Source organism: Periplaneta americana, chromosome 17 (assembly GCF_040183065.1).
Source record: "Periplaneta americana isolate PAMFEO1 chromosome 17, P.americana_PAMFEO1_priV1, whole genome shotgun sequence".
In the NCBI taxonomy this organism is placed as follows: Eukaryota; Metazoa; Arthropoda; class Insecta; order Blattodea; family Blattidae; genus Periplaneta; species Periplaneta americana.
This window is the reverse complement of record NC_091133.1, coordinates 104,593,257-104,613,719: the sequence shown is the minus strand read 5'-3', so window position 1 is coordinate 104,613,719 and position 20,463 is coordinate 104,593,257. Positions and strand designations below refer to the sequence as shown.

General features: G+C 37.0%; 1 protein-coding gene and 1 long non-coding RNA gene across 10 annotated transcripts in view; one reads left to right on the top strand and one right to left on the bottom strand.

The window, feature by feature from the left end:
- The window catches only part of LOC138692681 (uncharacterized), a 214,634-nt gene that overhangs the window by 29,504 nt on the left and 164,667 nt on the right, over positions 1 to 20,463 (bottom strand). For all 9 annotated transcript variants that reach the window (XR_011330106.1, XR_011330102.1, XR_011330101.1 and 6 more), the window contains 2 exons: positions 20,335 to 20,401; positions 1,141 to 1,238 (listed from right to left, as the gene is read on the bottom strand). This is a non-coding gene — a long non-coding RNA (uncharacterized lncRNA). The remainder of the gene's footprint in view (positions 1 to 1,140; positions 1,239 to 20,334; positions 20,402 to 20,463) is intronic.
- LOC138693360 (GA-binding protein subunit beta-2-like) lies at positions 2,645 to 10,108 on the top strand. Its single transcript, XM_069817278.1, has 2 exons — positions 2,645 to 2,650; positions 6,972 to 10,108. The coding sequence occupies exons 1-2, from the start codon at positions 2,645 to 2,647 to the stop codon at positions 7,551 to 7,553; spliced, it is 588 nt and encodes a 195-aa protein (XP_069673379.1). The 3' UTR covers positions 7,554 to 10,108.

Genomic DNA, 20,463 nt, shown 5'->3' with positions numbered 1-20,463 from the left:
CTTCTACATGATCATATTATTTTTCACTGACGTTCAGATTAATTTCATTAAAAATATTTATGTTCTGCAGGAAAAATTAAGAGCTGCTTTGAATCAAGTAGACAAACTACACTACAAGCTGAATTCTACACAAGTGAGTACCAGTACCTATACAGAATAGCTCTTGTTATTACAGAAGAATTCATCATATCCAGCTACTGTGTGACAAAGCCAGTGTCGGCTAACTGATTTTGCTGGATAATTGGAAAATACGTTTATAGGTTATGTAAAGACACACTGTAAGTACTGTACAAACATTATTTTCCATGTTGAAATTTAATAATATTCATATAGATATTTAAAAATAAAGTTTTGAAATAACAATGTTTATTTTTAGTACTGAATATGATAATGTACATTAATCAGTTCATAATTACTGTAATACAGTAATACATAACAGCATAAAAAATATTAAAAGTTTTCGTAACTTTATGACAATTTTAAATGGCGTCATGTGAATCATGTGACGTGAACAGCAGTGTAGCCAATGTCGCAAATATAAAGACGATGAAGTAACACTCGACAATTGGAGCATAATAATATTTTGCTTGCTTTTTGTGGAATCCATTATGCAAAAGCAGTGCTTGGAGGTAATAGCCACGATACTATCTATCACTCAAATGAAATTTTTGCGCACTGTAGGAACAGAGAATTTCAATGAATTAAATACTATTATAGTCACAATCATGCCATGGTATGAAAGAAAAATTTCACAACCTCGAGCGGGAATCGAACCTGCGACTTCCTGAATTTCACATTTTCCTATTTAAACTCATCCAACACCCCTTCGAAATAGGCGAGTTCAAGTGGTAAATTTAAAGATATTGTCTCTGCATTTTGTTTGCAAGGTCCAAGCTACAGCTTACCAATGCTACCTGATATACTCTAGGGACATAATGGGTTTTTTTGTCTATGTTTTCACACGTGAACAATATAAAGAGTAAATATGATATGTGGCATGTGCAATCCATGAAAACCACTCACATCTTCGACTGACTCTTCCCTTTCGCCTGATACACATACAATAAATACACATACAATATGTTTCTACATTTATTTATTTTAATTTGCTATATATAAAAATGAATGAGTTATCCTTACAAGAATGTCATTAGCAGCCATTAAATTGTATCTGCAGACAGTCCAACTTGTCACGTTAAAGGCAGTCAGGATGATGTGCTGTGAAGTGTCCCAGAAAACTGCAACACAAGTACACATTAATGTTTTACATAAATTATCATCACTGTTTTCGTTCCATATTTGATCATCTGATACTTTGTACAATCTTAATTAATAATTCTTAGATCAAGTCAAAGGGAATATATACTGAAAAGAGAAATGTTAATTTTTAATACGAAAAAAAAACTAAAATCTTATTTCCGAAAGACGATGATGAAATATTCTAGAAAAATTATAATTTATAGCTACTCATTTGTAATCCTATTATACTGTTATTAAAAATTAATTTAACTACTGGTATATTAAACTTTTATACAAGAACACACATTTTATAAAATTTAATTTAAATCTAATTAAGTAATTGATTAATTAGCGGACTTACTCATGTTAATTATGTAAGTCTGTGCAGCTTACAGCTGTTTCGGTGCTTCATCACACCATCCTCAGAGCCTACTAGAGCTCGGCATCATCTCGAACTTCTCTGCCTGTTGTGTGGGTGCGTTTGATTGTTGAAAGGTGTTGAAAAGTGGAGTCAAATAGAGTGTGTGTGTGTGTGTGTGTGTGTGTGTGTGTGTGTGTGTGTGTGTACTGATACATAATTAACACGAGTAAGTCCGCTAGTTAATCAATTAGCCTACTTATATTCAAGTGTTAAAAGTAGTGCAAGCAAGATTGAAAATGGGTAAATCTAATTATTACAAATTCTTTTTGTTACAGTCAAAACTGGACGAAGCCAATCAGAAAATTAAATATTTACAACAACAACTTTTCAACATACAGGTAAGTCTTTCACTAAAATAGGCACACAGGTCCATTGCAGCTGTAATGCTCCTCAGGTCTATTTTAACTTACCCGGAGTTCGAAGTTTGGCAATAAGTTTAGCTGGCTCACCACCTACTAATTTGTCATATTAAAATTACATCATGATAACGAAAATCAGAATGTAAGATAAGTGATCACTATTATACAGTGCATACATTTTATCTTTCCACATTCGCATGTGAGCACCTGTGCTATGCACTGCAGCTTTTGCTCTACTTCTGCGAGCATGTGAAGATGAAATGTAACTAAGATTGCAAACCTATCCTCATAATCTAAAAATCCAGTTCATTACGTTACTATAGCTTTCAAAACAATGTAAGAAATTAGCGAAAGGGGCATCAGTACCAGAGTATCATAAGTTTTAAATAAAGAAGTTATAGGTATATTTTTATTATGACTCGAGAATTTCTTCCAGACTGACCTGGCTTAACTTTGTACAAAAGAGAACTATAATTTATAGTGAGCACATATAATCCCTTTAACTGTCACCTCTTTTTAAGAAACTATCAGCAAAAAAAATTACAGAAAATTTTAATAAAAGAAAACAGAAGATATAAATTACTCTGAGGACTCAAAAGATAGGAAATTGTGGGGAAGTATAACCATGAAGGTGCGGTGTGAGGCCATAATAGAAAAATTGTTTCCTTAGATTAGGATGCTACAGAGTACCATAAATTGGGGTTACTTGAAACACTTTCGAAATTTAATTTACCACGGTGTTCTTAATTTTTGTATAATTTTTATCTACTGATACATATAAGACCAGTGGCATAGTGTTGAAAGCACTGGTGGTGCAACACCTCATTCATTTATGTTTGCAGACCGAATTTTTAGTTTTTAATGGAGGTTTCATGTTACCCCACAGGGTGGTGATAATTGAAACAGGAATGAGAACATGCTGGTTTTTCAAGTTAGAAATCAAGTGAGATACTTGAAACAAACAAATAATTAAGAAAATTAATGAATTAAGAAATGTTACTAAACATTTTTTTTTTCAGTAGTACAAATTAATTTTTATACAGCACTTGGTACAAAATATAAAATTTAAATTTATTACAAATGAGAAGAGAAAATTTCCTTTCCTTCATACAGGGTGTTGTAAAACTCCATACTCAAACTTCTAGGGATGGTAAAAGAGCCCAAAACAAAGATTTTTTGTTATATAATCATAGGTTGGAAAGCAATAATTATGTCAGTCGTTACCTTCGAATGCAGATATTGCTGACAGACACTGAAAGTGTGGTAACCATTTAAAATGATAATGCATCTCTCATACGTTGAAATACTCCATGTTGATGTTGTAAGTGATCGGCAGCTACAAGAATCCGAGCAACGAGGTCCTCCTCTGACACAATTGTCGTTTCATACACTCTTTAAATGTCCCCACACAAAAAAATCGAGTGGGGTAAGGTCAGGAGAACAAGCAGGCCATGCAATGGGCCCACCCCGGCGAATCCAATGTTCACCGGATGTACCACGTAAAAGCTGTGTGCAGCCTGCTAATTGTGACGTGTTTGTGATGTGCAAAGATACTTGCTTCTACTCAGTGATGTGTTCGAAAGTGATGACTAACGTAACTATTGGTTTCCGACCTAAAGTTATTTAACGAAAAAAATCTTTGTTTTGGGCTCCTCTACCATCCCTAGAAGTTTGAGTATGGAGTTTTGCAAAACTCTGTATAAACTATAAATACCTGCATTTCAATTGGAAAGAAATAGCGACCCGTCTTACAAACAATGGTTTTACTGCACACACAATGTCTTGAATTTTCACATAGGGTACAATAATAATCATTTTTTCTGGGACAATGTAAATGTTAGAAGTTTTCATTCATTGTCTCATGAAGGACTCATCCCCTTTAATGCTCACAATTTTGGCTCTTTGAAGAGTTTCATATGATAAATCTATATACGATCGAGTCCCTGGCAGCTTCTAATACTTCTTCGGTATTTTTAGGCTAAAATGAAACCAGAAAGTTCATTAACTGACTATCTATTGATAATTGCAGACTGAATATTACAGAGAACTGGATGTGGCTTTTAGAGTAGCTAAGTATTGCAATAAGTGAGATTAGGTTTGATTACAAGTTTTATTATTTCACCCATATAGTTTATGGTCTATAGTAGAAGTTTCATAAGCTATGATTTTAAGTTACTTATTAGTTACGATATTACCTTTGTAAAATTATACCCATTTAAATCACTTAGGTACATTATGATATTCCATGTAATGATGATGAGCAAGTCCACACCTATAGAGTAACAGTTAGCGCGTCTGGCCGCGAAACCAGGTGGCCCGGGTTCGATTCCCGGTCGGGGCAAGTTACCTGGTTGAGGTTTTTCCGGGGTTTTCCCTCAACCCCAATATGAGCAAATGCTGGATAACTTTCGGTGCTGGATCCCAGATTCATTTCACCGGCATTATCACCTTCATTTCAATCAAAAGCTAAATAACCTAAGATGTTGATAAAGCGTCGTAAAATAACCTACTAAAAAATAAAAAAAAAATGATGAGCAATGATCTTCCTGGCTTTGGTCTACAAGTTGTCACCAAATCAATTGGAAGGAATTTAAAAGCAGTGATGTATTGTACCGGTATATTAATTATTAACATTCCATGGTATTCGTACATTGCTTCACAGCTAGAATATGTAACAAGTCAAAAAACTTAATGCTACTATTAAGTTATTAATTTATAGTCACAGTATATTTGAAATATATACAGAAGAGGTTTACAATCTAGTCTACTAGTATAACACAAAGTTTTAGTATCAATTTCATGAAGCGTTGTTGAATATCATGAATTCACCTATAGAATAGAAGGCGTGAGAAATTTAGATACTTCTTTAATTTGGCCCTAAATAATCTTATGTTTTGAGTTTCTTGTTTCCAAACGAAGTTGGCAAAAGAAAATTGAACCTAATACCACAGTCTAATATATACAGTCGCGCAACTTCAACACTTTTTTTGCCAACATTCACGACACTAGCGCTCAAGCGGCAGGCAAGGCACTGGTCATAGGGTTGATACAGCCAGCATGTGCTTTAAAGGTATGCGAGATGTTATAATAATGTTTTAATCATGCGTCGGAATAAAGGCAATGTGTGCAATGACTAAAATTGCATTAACAACAAGCTTAAATCTCCGAATTTGTCGTTCTTCAGATTCCCTAAAGACTAAGAGAAAATCATAACTCAGTCATAACCTATAATCCACGCTGTAGGTAGCCTACGTATTGTGTTCTATAAAACATTTATTAGTTATCAGTTACCCATTTGTATGTCAGGAAGGCGAGTTTAAATAAAAACAAAGTAAATACCTGTTACAGTATATTATTGTTTTGCAGAGATCATGTGTAAATGTGTAACCATTCCGATTTTGGATAATATATCTACAGTTTTTAATGCAAGTAGTTCCATAATTTTTGTATTCGTGTTTTTTTCTTTATATTTTTCAAAAGTTGAATGTTATATTGCATTCAAGTAGGGATTATGGTGTTAATTTTTCAAGAATTTATGGCGTATTATAATCCTTTTGCAAAATATTCACTTCTTGAATAAATCCAGACTGTGTCGATAAATTTCTGATGTGTTGGTGTAGATTCATGTGACAGACGTATTAGGTTCTCAAGAAATAAAAGAGCCTTTTTAAATTTAATATAAAAAGCAATCTTTTCTGTAATAATTTGCATGACTGTTATTGGTGTTGATTTTACATTCCCAGTGATTATTTGAGCCGTTCAGAGCAGAAGTGGTATAAGTCAAAATTAGGTAATGAGGTTTAAAGTAAAAATTCTGTAAAATATAACGCAAAGTAGCAATTAATATAACCTTCGTGCTATTCACTGACTACTAATAGTTTAAATAAATTCAATATTAACTACTACTTTCCGCTGTATTTTACAGAAAGTTTACTTTAACCCTCATTACCCATTTTTGACTTACACCACTTCTGCTCTGAAAATAAAATTAGGCCTACATTTTCTGAGTTAATTGAAGTTACAATTTTTTCAACAAAATTGTGCATTCATTTGTTCTCACGTACGTCATAATAACAGTAAGTGCATGTAAATTACGTGTTATATAGGTAGGGTAAGTTAAAATTAAGTTTATTTGTGAAAACTGGAAATGTAATGTAAAATGCGGTAAACTTTCTATAAAAACTTAAGCCATAATATCAGCACTATTAGCGACTCAAAATAATAATAAAAAAATGGAAAAATAATGAACTTCATAAATCAATGTCTGTCAAATTAAGGTTTAAATCTTCCCCTTTTTTATTTTTAAGTTTACCTCAGCGGCCGAGTTTACCCCAATTTGCGGTATGGAAAATAGTTAATTTCTCAGGAAATAAGGAAAGGAGTTCACCACGCGATGTACCCTACGAGATATGCCCTACAATTTTGACTCTTCTCACAGGAAATATAGAGTTTCAATGGTTCATAAATATATTTAGGAATGAATTGAATTAACCGTCCACGTACAAACAATTATATTATTTCAAACCATGATACGTGATCAGGGCCATGATTCAGTTGTAAGGAACAGAAAGAATTACGTTTATTCCCAGCTTCTGAAACTTGTAGATTAACTGCGTGTGAAATTCTTCTAGGATTCTAAAGTAAAATTAATAAGAACCATATACACTTATTGTATAGCATAAAAATATAAAATAAATTACGCAAAACCCATTTTCTGATGTGTTATCATATGTCGTGTGCACACTTTTAACTTGCCTGCCGCTAGAGGGCTACTGTCGCGCCAGCTGTCAAATGTTGGCATATTTTATACGTATGAGTTGCGCGACTGTATGTTTTAGACTGTGCTAATACTGTAATTAGAAAATCACCCCTTAACTACTGACAATAGTAGAATTTAATTTGTTCTTGCACACTATTCTTCAGCACTCACTTGAATGTATTGTCTTCTACAGAATGGGAACAATACTGCGTACAACAAGGGGAAAAATTTGCTGGACGCCAGCAAAGAAGGTGATCTGGCAATGGTGCAACAGCTGGTGGATGATGGAGCAGACCTCACCGTGACAGGAGAGTGGGGGTACACGCCACTGCACTGGGCAGCCGACAGGGGTCACATGGACATCGCAGAAGTCCTGCTGAGAGCGGGTGCTAACATTGAGGCCAGGGACCACTACAAGAACACCCCTCTGCACCGCGCCGCACAAACCGGCCAGCTGGAGATGTGCCGCTACCTTCTGAATAGGGGTGCTAACGTCAATGCCGTCACTTACTACAAGAACACAGGCCTGCACGTCGCGGCGCAGGAGGGGCACCTAGATGTAGCGAAGCTTTTCGTGGACCGTGGTGTGAACATGACAGCCAGAAATCACAAGAAACTCTCTGCGAGACAAGAAGCACTCATCAACGAACACAAGGAAATATCAGAGTGGCTTCACAGTGTATGCGGTACTTGCAAAGCTTTAGAAATACCTCTAGGTGTAGATATCAACCCAGAAAAACTTCAGTACAAGAGCAACAAGCCTGGAAGACAGTGAGTGTGGCATAGGGCAACTGGGTCTGCGGTACAGCATGTGAACCAGAGATCCACAGAGAAAAAGTACATCAGAATCTTGTATTTAGATTTGAGAAACATAAACCGTAATTGAATCGGTTATTTGGAAAAGGCCACTTTTCCATAACAGGAGAACAAAAAACTGTATTTTTTATAATTCACATTACCAATATATAAATTGAGATTACCAATCTAAAGAGTGACTAATATGGATTATTGTTTTTATGTCCCTAAATTCTTTTTTAATTGTATAATCTCTTAATTATGTAAAAGTATGTATCTTGAAGAGATGTGGCCTTTCCGAAAAAAAAAAAATTGACGTTGAGGACTACAAACAATATTATCTGCTGGAACATAATGAAACAGAAATAATATTTTAGATAAATAGGTATTAAAATAAGTACATATTTTATACTAATACCCAGTGGCGGTTCCTCGGGGGAGGGAAGGGAGGAACGTCCTCCTCACATTTTCTTCTTTTGAAAGTAAACACCAAATAAAATATGTCCTTGAAATTCGAGGAAGATTCGATAATTTTTAAGTTCACAGCTATAAGAAAAACTCGGTTGATCGAGTTTTAAACGACGCGCACTCATATGTTGTAGATAACTGTGAGAAAGATGCGAAATTGTCTGTGTGGAGGAAAGGCACTCCATTCCTCCTCTACTGCAGTTAACACACGTAGACAACAGCGCACTAGCGGCCAGAGAAAGAAGCAGAGTTTTAAAGCAAATAAATGAACGGAGAGGGAGGAGATCCTTCTCTGAATCAGCGCATGGGCGGGAAATAGAAACGGACTGGTCGTGCAGCAAGCTCGCTACCGCTGCCACCTAACGATGTTGCATTCAACCGGACTATAACACATCTAGGAGGAGACACAACAAAAACAGTTTTAACGCAACGCTTTGAAAGACACCATGTAAACTTTTTTTTAAATTATATATCAAAAATATTATTCATTGTACTTTATATGGGCTACTATTCATGATTTCGTGGATATTTCAAAGTTAAAGTCGGGTTTATGTAAAACAAAGAGGAAGTAATTCTACGTAGTTGGCCCCAATGACGTTTTAGTTACTTACCGTTGGCCCCTGAAATTCACTTCTATTCATTGTTTACTAGACAGGGCAACAGCCAAGTTGTCAGTTTTGTACAAATTTATTTGAAACTGAAAGTAGGTACTCCAAACTACATCATTTTTAACTTAAAAAATTAATCAGCCACCGGCAGCTTTGAACAATAATGATAGTATGACTTTACAAGAACTGATATTCTTCAAAAGCATGTGATACTGAAGTTGTAAAATGTACATGTGGCAACACAGACCACGTGGGTGGGTGCAGTGTTTTCGCTTTCCTCAGATTATTTCCCATTCCCATTTCCATTTCCGTAAAATGGTTCCGGTTACGTGTTAGTAGCTAATCTCTTCCAACACGTGTGATGCTGTAGTGTGCTCGAAAAATGCTACGAGGTTATGAATTTCCTTGTAATTGTTTAATTTGCGCAATTATTCAACAATGACTGGAAGTGAAAACATAATATGTTTTGGACAATTTAGGCAACTCAGTTTACAAGAACAGATTATTGCTATACAGAAGGGAAGGCCAACCCTAACACTACCTGGTCTTACATGTATGCATGTAGGCTAATTTGTAGCATGTTTCATCCAAGAAAGTGTCATTTTGTGCTGTTAACTTCTTTCCTCCTCTTAAGAAATATGCAGGAGCCGCCACTGCTAATACCATAGTAAAGGTGGCAATGAATACTTACAGTTAGAACAAATAAGTATAACAGGTTTTTTTTCAAGTTATAATACCAGTATATAAAGACATTAGTATTCAAAAAAGCATTTATCTTTTAAATAAACGGAATATTCACTAACACTAATATAATGATCATATTAACACAATAGAAAAATATGTGACGGGAATCTTTTCTTCTCATTATTTTTATTAACAGCAGACTCAGTACTGTCACTGTCACAAATAATCGAGTGATTCTTTTTTCTTTACCAATTTCGGCACCGCAACCTGAGGCTTATTGTGCCTAGACCCACAAGTCTACTGAACACACGCACACACTGCAAGACTCCCCTGTTTACTGAGTCAGGGTACCCGGGACACCACACACACTGGGGCAATGGACAGAAAACCAATCCCCATGAAGAGGTCCGAATTAAATCCCCCTGACCTCACGACTGGGAATCGAACCCGGGCCACCTTGAGTGATTCTTGTGACTAATCCTAATGTATACCAAACAGGACAAAACAATTTTACAACTGCTGCCAATTCAATAATATCGATGAGATGAGTGGCTCCAGTGAAGTCTTACTGCAGTGCATTCTTTCGGAAAAGCTCACAACTATGGAGTAGTGGCTTTCTCGAACCAATCGGTGGAATACCACGTGGGTATCAGCGGTAATGCTGCATGCTAGAATGGAGGGTTCGCACATAATGTGTGCCTATCTTTACTGAGTCGATTGATACCAAGAAGTCAATTTCGAAAAAACCTATTTAATTGTAATCCATCAATAACAAAAAGCAGTTAAGTGTTTTATTCTAAATATGAACGCAGATAAATAAAAAAATTGTATTCTGATATGCACAATAAATATGTAATTATAATTAATATAAATATAATAGATCATATCATGGGCTTGGTGGAAAAAGTTGGTAACTGCCAGAATATGTAATCACATATTTTTTCTTTAGAATGTGTCTGTCTGAAAACTCAAAATGTTGGCGAATTAGGCTACTAAGACCGTTTTTTGTTAAGTTTTTTATGGTCATATCGCGTGTTAGGATCTGTGGTTATACCAGTAGGTCATTGTTACTATTGTTGAGTTCCTGTCTCCATTGTATGTTGTAGAAGGCTTGTGTTCATGTAACTGATTTTAGATTTTGATTAATGTTTATGATATTGGTGACTGAAGCGGTGATGTAAATTTCCAATCCGGCATTTGCCTTTGTGACTGAAGGAAACCATGAAAAACCCCAGTCAGACTGGTCTGCCACGGGGTTTTAACCCAGGACCTCCCGAATAAGAGTCACAAACACTACCGTCTGTGCCAACTCACTCGGTATTAAGACCATTATATTTAATATTAATACTGCATATTTTTACACATTTCGCACAATATTATTTTCTTCATTTTTCTATATACACTTTCAACACTTATATGTCACTGATTAAATTTCTAACTTCTTTACCGTGTACCGTGTTAATATTTAGGATTTACCTTGCTTGACTAGTCTCGAAGTCTTGTGCTTCATTGTCCAAAACTTCGGAACTAGTCAAGCAAGGTAAACCCTAAATATTAACACGGTAAAGAAGTTAGAAATTTAATCAGTGACATATTTTCTTTTAAGATAATCACACATTTTTACATAAAATTAACATCCATGCCAAATGTTGTTGAACCAGTAACGACAGGATCAAGTTAGAACACGACCGGAGGGAATATTCTAATACACTCGCGTTACTAAAGCTAGTTTTGTAACGTGTTGACTACAATATTTTATCTATGTTTCCTCTATTTAACGAAAATTATTTAAAAAATGTAGAAAATAAATAATTTATAATAATTTGTACTGTAGTTCATTTGAGTCGGGCAATGCCTACTTGATTGTATTCCGAGTCATTTCCAAGGAAATATAGAAAAATGTTATAATAGTAATTTATGTAACTAGTGTACGCCTATAATCTTGGAGCGCTCACGCGCTAATTTTCACTAGTGTTTATAACTACTTCGTTTATATGACGTCATTCCATTTTCGACCAATGAAATGTAATCATTAACGAGATTTTGAATGCCAACCAATTACAATCATACATCGCGATAATTTTTGGAACTCAATTTATCACAATAAATTTATCGCATGGTCGTTCTTTTGTTTAGTCAATGTCGCCAACTGTTTTCCCGTAAATCGATGAGGATGAATCCATTAATGTAACGATGACGTAATAACCAGCAATCATAAGTCAAAATAAAGAGTATTCCAAAACGTTTTGGTGTTTTGTCAGGTAGTGAAACTGAATTAATAATTCAGAGCTCAAAGCCAGATAACACAATAAAAAAAAACAAGAGCGAGTGTGTGGAACCAGTTTAAAGATTTTTATAATGAACGGGCATATGAACTCTTATCAGATATCTCAACTGAAGATATTCTAAAAAAATTGGGTGATCAACATGAAAAATATTAATGGAGAGGAATATAAGGAACACACCTTGAAAACAATGTGGAACGTAGTGACTAAAATAATTCAAGAAAAATATTATGCAGAGCACAATCGCAAATTCAACCCATTTACCGATGTCGAATTTAAAAGCGTCAGGGAAGTTAGAAATGCAAAGAGAAAACAACTATAGTAGACCTACCCGAAAAAAAAGAATGGTTAGTTCTGTTGCTTTGAAACCACACGAATATTATGAAATGATTGATGCATGTGACGAAAAAACTCTCACAGGTTTGCAGATAAAATTTGTTCATATTGCTTTTAGAACTAGATTGCAGGTGAAGAGCTGAAGTGTCTGACCCAATATTTCCAACAACTTGAAAATGTTAGATCTCCAATGGAAAGAATAGCATATAATAGCATATTTTCCAAAACGTGCCAAGGTGGCGATTATAAGCTAGCTGATACAAAATAGCACACAGTGTGTTGGACATTGTGCTATTGTCACACATCTGTGACACAGTGCATGAGGTTTAGCCACCAAAGGAAAACTGAGAGGATTCAATCCGGCAATCCGGTGTGGCTTAGTAGATAAAGCATCAGCACGTAGAGCTGAAAACCCGGGTTCGAATCCCGGTGCCGGAGAGAATTTTTCTTCGCTCTACTCATCCTTCATCATAATGTTAACGCAGAGTCCACACCTGTGAAGTAACGGTTAGCGCGTCTAGCCGCGAAACCAGGTGGCCCGGATTAGATTCCCGGTCGGGGCAAGTTACCTGGTTGAGGTTTTTTCCGGGGTTTTCCCTCAACCCAATATGAGCAAATGCCGGGTAACTTTCGGTGTTGGACCCCGGACTCATTTCACCGGCATTATCACCTTCATCTCATTCAGACGCTAAATAACCTAAGATGTTGATAAAGCGTCGTAAAATAACCTACTAAAATAAAAAATAAAAAAGTTAACGCAGAAATCCTGCACGGAAATATCATATGTATCTACTTCGGTACATCATATTAATATTCACAGCTACCCTTCACATCCGGTGGCCGTCTCTTCTATCCACAAACTGAGCACGCGTCATGACGTAGTGATAGGGACTCACAATACATTGCATATTAAATATTAAAATGTAAAATTAAGTTAAAAAAATTCATCCCCATAGAACAACGTTCATATTCGGGAGTTCAATAAGGGTCGTTTATTTATTTTTTTAAATTTTATTGGGTTATTTTACGACGCTGTATCAACATCTAGGTTATTTAGCGTCTGAATGATATGAAGGTGATAATGCCTGTGAAATGAGTCCGGGGTCCAGCACCGAAAGTTACCTAGCATTTGCTCGTATTGGGTTGAGGGAAAACCCCGGAAAAAACCTCAACCAGGTAACTTGTCCCGACCGGGAATCGAACCCGGGCCACCTGGTTTCGCGGCCAGACGCGCTGACCGTTACTCCACAGGTGTGGACATAAGGGTCGTTTTCTTTGGGTTCGTCCGAGTGACTGCTTCAAGAGGAAGTATTTTCTACTTACAAATGTATGTTCCTCTGAAAATGTAGGTAATATCGTGAAACGGATAACATATCCGAAATCAGCACATCGAAATACGTTAGGATCACTTACTTTTAAATAATTAATTAAATGGCGATCTTACTCGTGTTAATTACGTAAGCATGTGCGGCTTACAGCGGTTTCGGTGCTACTTGACACCATCCTCAGAGCCTTCTGTGTCTCGGTGCCATCTCAACTTCGCTGCCTGTTGTGTGGGTGCGTTCGTGTGATGAAGTTGTTGTGTCAAATAGTGTGTGTTCTCTGAAATTGATCTGTGTGTTGAGAATTTGATTAGGGCGTGTTTTAGTGTTTTGTTCTCAGCGGCGGTTCCTCTATATGAGCACAGGAGCACGTGAACACCTTAAAAACCAACAATAATCGTACGTATTACTGTATTAATATTATTACATCTATTACTTTCCAATGTGTATTGACGTTCCTACATATTTAGTCTCGAGAGAATGTCTCGTTCGTGTGTCGTGTGTCTTTAAATCTCCATTGGACAGGTTGACAGCAGCTCGCACAATTTTTCTCTAGCAGGATGGAATAGCCTGAGGCCAGAATATTTTCTGGTTTGTTACAATGCTTACAATAGTTCTGCTCGCACAGATCTTAACTTGCTAGTGACAGAGAAAAATAGATGCTCCATCTCTCTTGGGTCTGGCATCCTGTTCCTTTCTCCCTCTTTCCTCGTTTTCTCTCTTTGCTCTTTTTTTTTCAAAATACCGATATGCACGGGGGCTGATTCTGTTGTCTTTTGTTCAGTAAATTGAGGAAAATACAAGCTGCATTGGTGCGTATTGAAAGTTGAAACAGTAACACTTGAAGTTTGGAGAAGGTCGTGTGTAAAATTGTGAGGGTGTTAAATTAAAAGAGGATTAAAATATTCCTCCGTAACACAATGACAGGAGACCGATTAAGTACAATGGCTAAGTTGGCAGTGGAAAAAAAAAAAAAAAAAAAAAAAAAAAAAAAAAAAAAAAAAAAAACTTGTTAACAACATTAGAGTTATTGTTAAGTTTGCATCTCTCAAAACTAGGCGCATGGAGTTTCTCTACAAATAAATCTAGATCTTCAACAACAGCAGTGAAGGTGAGTCCCATGAATTAATTTTACTCTACTCTTGTTTAATGGTTTTAATTTTTGTTTATATCCGTAGATTTGGTACATGCATATTAGAACTCGTTTATATCTGACGTGTGACTCAGCTATACGAGAATATATCAGTGTTCATTACCAATATTTTTTTTTTGTGAACACCCATCCAAGAAAGGCACGAGCCGCCACTGATTGTTCTAGTGTGTTGAGTCAAGTAGCACCGAAACAGCTGTAAGCCGCGCATGCTTACGTAATTAACACGAGTAAGATCGCCATTTAATCAATTATTTATATTCAAGTGTTAAAAGTAGTGTGCGAAAGATTCAACATGGACTTACTTTTATTTGAAGAAAAATTTCACTGTCGAACCGTGTAATAGTGCACTAGGAATGGCAGGTGCGTCAGAGTCGCAGGAGAAAGGGTTGTGAGAGACGCGAATGCAGGTGACTCGGTGTATCGCATAACCCGCTGCATGCCAGGGATAGGATAAACATACCTGCAGTCGCGTACCGAACGAACCTGCGCTGTGCAAATTAGAACATAACTCAATCTATCTTTACCGACAGCTGAAGACGAGTTCTCCGTGACCTCTGCAAAAGCATAAGTACTATTTCATCCCTGACACACATACCTATATATGCACCAATATCACTGTCATCGTTCGTTGCAGACGTCGGCTTCCGGGGCAGACAGACAGAGAGCCATGGGAAGCCTACATGTAAGTAATCTTCATCCTCCAGGGTTGTTATTCTGCTTCTTTAGTTTCAGAAGCGAACGAAATTTCTCCTTGTGAATGCGTTAGAAAGGTACCGTACTGTTTACAGCAGCGATACATGAAATCTAGCGATATGAATGTTTGTGATACGGTTTCCAGATTTGTTTTAGAAAGTAAAGGCAGATTTTCACAAAAATTAAGGAAGTTGCATACGAACTTCCGAGGGATTTAGTAGCATGTAACTGACTGTTTATTGTTTAAAGGTATAAGGTCATTTGCTTACTTATTGGCTTTTAAGGAACCCGGAGGTTCCTTGCCGCTCTCACATATGCCCGTCATTGGTCCTTATCCCGAGCAAGATTAATCCATTCTCTATCATCATATCCCACCTCCCTCAAATCCATTTTAATATTATCTTCCCATCTACGTCTCGGCCTCCCCAAAGGTCTTTTCCCCTCCGGCCTCCCAACAAACACTCTACATGCATTTCTGGATTCGCCCATACGTGCTACATGTCCTGCCCATCTCAAACTTCTGGATTTAATGTTCCTAATTATGTCAGGTGAAGCATACAATGCGTGCAGTTCTGTGTTGTGTAACTTTCTCCATTCTCCTGTAACTTCATCCCTCTTAGCTCCAAATATTTTCGTAAGCACCTTATTCTCAAACACCCTTAATCTCTGTTCCTCTCTCAAAGTGAGAGTCCACGTTTCACAACCATACAGAACAACCGGTAATATAACTGTTTTATAAATTCTAACTTTCAGATTTTTCGAAAGCAGACTGGATGATAAAAGTTTCTGAACCGAAAAATAACAGACATTTCCCATATTTATTCTGTGTTTAATATCCTCCCGAGTATCATTTATATTTGTTACTGTTGCTCCAAGATATTTGAACTTCTCGATCTCTTCAAAAGATAATTTTCCAATTTTTATATTTCAATTTCGTACAATATTCTCGTCACGAGACATAATCACATACTTTGTCTTTTCGGGATTTACTTCCAAACCTATCTCTTTACTTGCTTCCAGTAAAATTCCCGTGTTTTCCCTAATCGTTTGTGGATTTTCTCCTGACATATTCACGTCATCCGCATAGACAAGCAGCTGATGTAACCCGTTCAATTCAAAACCCTCTCTGTTATCCTGGACTTTCCTAATGGCATACTCTAGAGCAAAGTTAAAAAGTAAAGGTGATAGTGCATCTCCTTGCTTAAGCCCAACCATTCTTAACTCTATTTTAGGCATTTAACATAATCAAATAACCTACATTTAAAGGATCTGTATGTTAGGCCTCCGTGCCCGCGACAGCGAAACTTGAATGCAGTGTGCGGGAAGGCAGGGCATCTAGTTGTTCAGATGATCACTGTTCTATACCGCTTGGAGCACGTTTACATAATTAGGCCTATTTACGAAATAACCCTTCAGATATTGTTTTGTCTATATTTAACACGCTACCAAATAAAATACATTAAATCTGCATGATTAAACAGTTCTTTAGCATCATAAAACCGTTGCCTCAATGCAAGAATTTTCATTTTTCACATTGAAGAAAAGAAAGTTATTACACAACACTGGCGCAAGATTATACGTTCTGATAGTTAGTACGAGTATTGTTTTGTACGATGAAAAACCAATGAAGTTGCAAAAAGAGGAGACATTAAGTATAACTACAAAACTGACGGTTGAAGTGCGTTTAAATCTTTAATTTGCATGCACATCGAACTAGTTTCTTATTGAATTTGGTATTCCCAAGAAACTAGTTCGATTAATTAAAATGTGTTTCATGAAACGTACAGCAGAGTTCGTATAGGTCTGTTTCTGTCAGATGCGTTTCCAATTCACTGTGGGCTAAAGCAAGGAGATGCACTATCACCTTTACTTTTTAACTTTGCTCTAGAGTATGCCATTAGGAAATCCCAGGATAACAGAGAGGGTTTGGAATTGAACGGGTTACATCAGCTGCTTGTCTATGCGGATGACGTGAATATGTTAGGAGAAAATCCACAAACGATTAGGGAAAACACGGGAATTTTACTGGAAGCAAGTAAAGAGATAGGTTTGGAAGTAAATCCCGAAAAGACAAAGTATATGATTATTCCTCGTGACCAGAATATTGTACGAAATGGAAATATAAAAATTGGAAATTTATCTTTTGAAGAGGTGGAGAAGTTCAGATATCTTGGAGCAACAGTAACAAATATAAATGATACTCGGGAGGAAATTAAACACAGAATAAATATGGGAAATGCGTGTTATTATTCGGTTGAGAAGCTTTTATCATCCAGTCTGCTGTCAAAAATCTGAAAGTTAGAATTTATAAAACAGTTATATCACCGGTTGTTCTTTATGGTTTTGAAACTTGGACTCTAACTTTGAGAGAGGAACATAGGTTAAGGGTGTTTGAGAATAAGGTTCTTAGGAAAATATTTGGGGCTAAGAGGGATGAAGTTACAGGAGAATGGAGAAAGTTACACAACGCAGAGCTGCACGCATTGTATTCTTCACCTGACATAATTAGGAACATTAAATCCAGACGTTTGAGATGGGCAGGGCATGTAGCACGTATGGGCGAATCCAGAAATGCATATAGAGTGTTAGTTGGGAGGCCGGAGGGAAAAAGACCTTTAGGGAAGCCGAGACGTAGATGGGAAGATAATATTAAAATGGATTTGAGGGAGGTGGGATATGATGATAGAGACTGGATTAATCTAGCTCAGAATAGGGACCAATGGCGGGCTTATGTGAGATCGGCAATGAACCTCCGGGTTCCTTAAAAGCCAGTAAGTAAGTATAAGTAGACATAACAACCCTGAAAATATTTTAATTGGATTCGAAAGAATGAGCAAAGGTGGAATAGGAACCACTTATTTTGTTTTGGCCATCGAATTCATTGACGCTATGAGTTGAATAACTCGAAAGAAGAATTTTGGGATTTTCCTTGCCCTTGGAGATAGGTTTTCATACGAAATTCATTTGATTTTCGAAGAATCTGCTTTTTCCTATTTATGTATGTATACAGGATGGAAGTGAAATAACCATGCAGATTCAAAGGGACGATAAGGTACACTTAAAGGAATAGAAAACGTATATTGCGTTTCGTGAATAAACGCACAGTTAATTAGAAAATCAAGTTGGAAGTTTTAGCAGACTGGCAACTTAGCCGCTAACATAGTCGTCTTTATGCTCGTAATAAAAATGTAAAGAGGTCAACGGATTCAGGTCTGTCTGTGTATTCGAGCCCCCCCCCCTCTCTCTCTCCTTACGACGTTGCAATTTGCTCGCATCGTTCAGTGGCTTGAAATTAGTAGTTTTTAAATTAAATTTACAGGAAAACCATCCACGCTATTTAAATGCACCAGAGGAGTAAATGATTCTTTATTAGATTTTCTATCGATATCGACAAAAATGATGATCCTACTCTCAATAGTTGCCGAATAAGAGGGTGTCAAACATTTGGAGGGGGGAAACAATTTTTCTGAGATAACTATGAACTTTCCACCAACATAGTATTAGGGCCTACACTTTTTATTATATACAAAATGAGCTATTCGCTATGAAAATCTGCTGAATTATTTAACTTCCCGCCTGTATATGGCCGTAATTTGACATAATACAGTATTACGATAGACAGTATTTTGTAAGCCACATTCCTTCTATAATTTGAACATTACATACAGTCACCTTTCTTATGAAGCTGCACTCATTAAGGATTATTATCAACTGTTATGATTACCTGGCGTCTGAGTGAGATGAAGGTGATAATGACAGCGAAATGAGTCGAAAGTTAAGTGCCGCAAATTACTCAAAATTTTGCTCTTAAATGGGTGAGGCAAAACTCCGGAAGAAACCTCAATCAGGTAACTTGCCCCAACAAGAATTTGAACCCAGGCCCGCTCGTTTTACGGTCAGACATGCTAACCGTTAAATCTACTGTACAGCGATGGACTTGAATTTACTAATTTTATTATAGTAGATGATATTATTATTATTATTATTATTATTATTGTTATTTTATTGCCATGTTAGAAAAGTAAGAGCAACTGTTGGTTATTGTATTATCTTAACTTATAAAGTTATGTTTTGTTTATAGCAACGTAGTAATTTTCTGTTATGCTACAGTATTATACTGGTTGAGTTGAAGGGAAGGCCGAATGGCCTTAACTCTGCCAGTCAAAATAAAACATTACAAATAATACAAAATCAAAGCCGATAAAATACATAGTATTTCATATTTTGTTATATTAAATTTCAAACTTTCAATATTTTGGCATTCTCATTTTTATATTTTGACAAACATTTCTTTAATATTTTTACTCCCTCTGGTGAATGCAGATGGAAGCATGTAGCGGACTTTGTGCAAGGAACTTTTCTTTTGCAAAGTAAAATCACGAATTACGAGTTATTTCATCCTTTCTTTCAGTTCGCCTGTGTTTTCCTCGTGATTTTCGTCCTCCATGAGGAAGTAATTGCGAATCCACGATCCCCTACAAGATTTGGAAGCGGAAGTGGAAGACGATCCTTTGGGCTTGGAGGATCACTTGGTGGATATGGAGGTGGTGGTGGAGGAGGAGGATCGGGTGGTGGATATGGACTTGGATTTAATGCAGGAGGAGGAGGGGGCGGAAGCTTTGGATTGAATGGAGGAAGTGGAGGAGGAGGAGGAAGCGGAGGCTTTGGATTGAATGGAGGAAGTGGAGGAGGAGGAAGCGGAGGCTTTGGATTGAATGGAGGGAGTGGAGGAGGAAGCGGAGGCTTTGGATTGAATGGAGGAAGTGGAGGAGGAAGCGGAGGCTTTGGATTGAATGGAGGAAGTGGAGGCTTTGGATTGAATGGAGGAAGTGGAGGAGGAGGAAACGGAGGATTTGGATTGAATGGAGGAAGTGGAGGAGGAGGAAGCGGAGGCTTTGAATTGAATGGAGGAAGTGGAGGAGGAGGAAGCGGAGGCTTTGGATTGAATGGAGAAAGTGGAGGAAGAGGAAGCGGAGGCTTTGGATTGAATGGAGGAAGTGGAGGAGAAGGAAGCGGAGGCTTTGGATTGAATGGAGGAAGTGGAGGAGAAGGAAGCGGAGGCTTTGGAATGAATGGAGGAAGCGATGGAGGAGGAACCGGAGGCTTTGGATTGAAAGGAGAAAGCGAGGGAGGAGGAAACGGAGACTTTGGATTGAATGGTAGAATCGGTGGACATGCTGGAAAAAGTGAAGGTAATTTTGATTACCCTTACCTAAGACCTGGGAACAATATTGACCCCGGATTTGCACGGATTGGTCCTGGAGGTATACGTCCCGGTTCTGCAATGAAAAGACCAGGGGTAAGTAATAACAATCTTAATGATATAGCCAATCAAATCCTA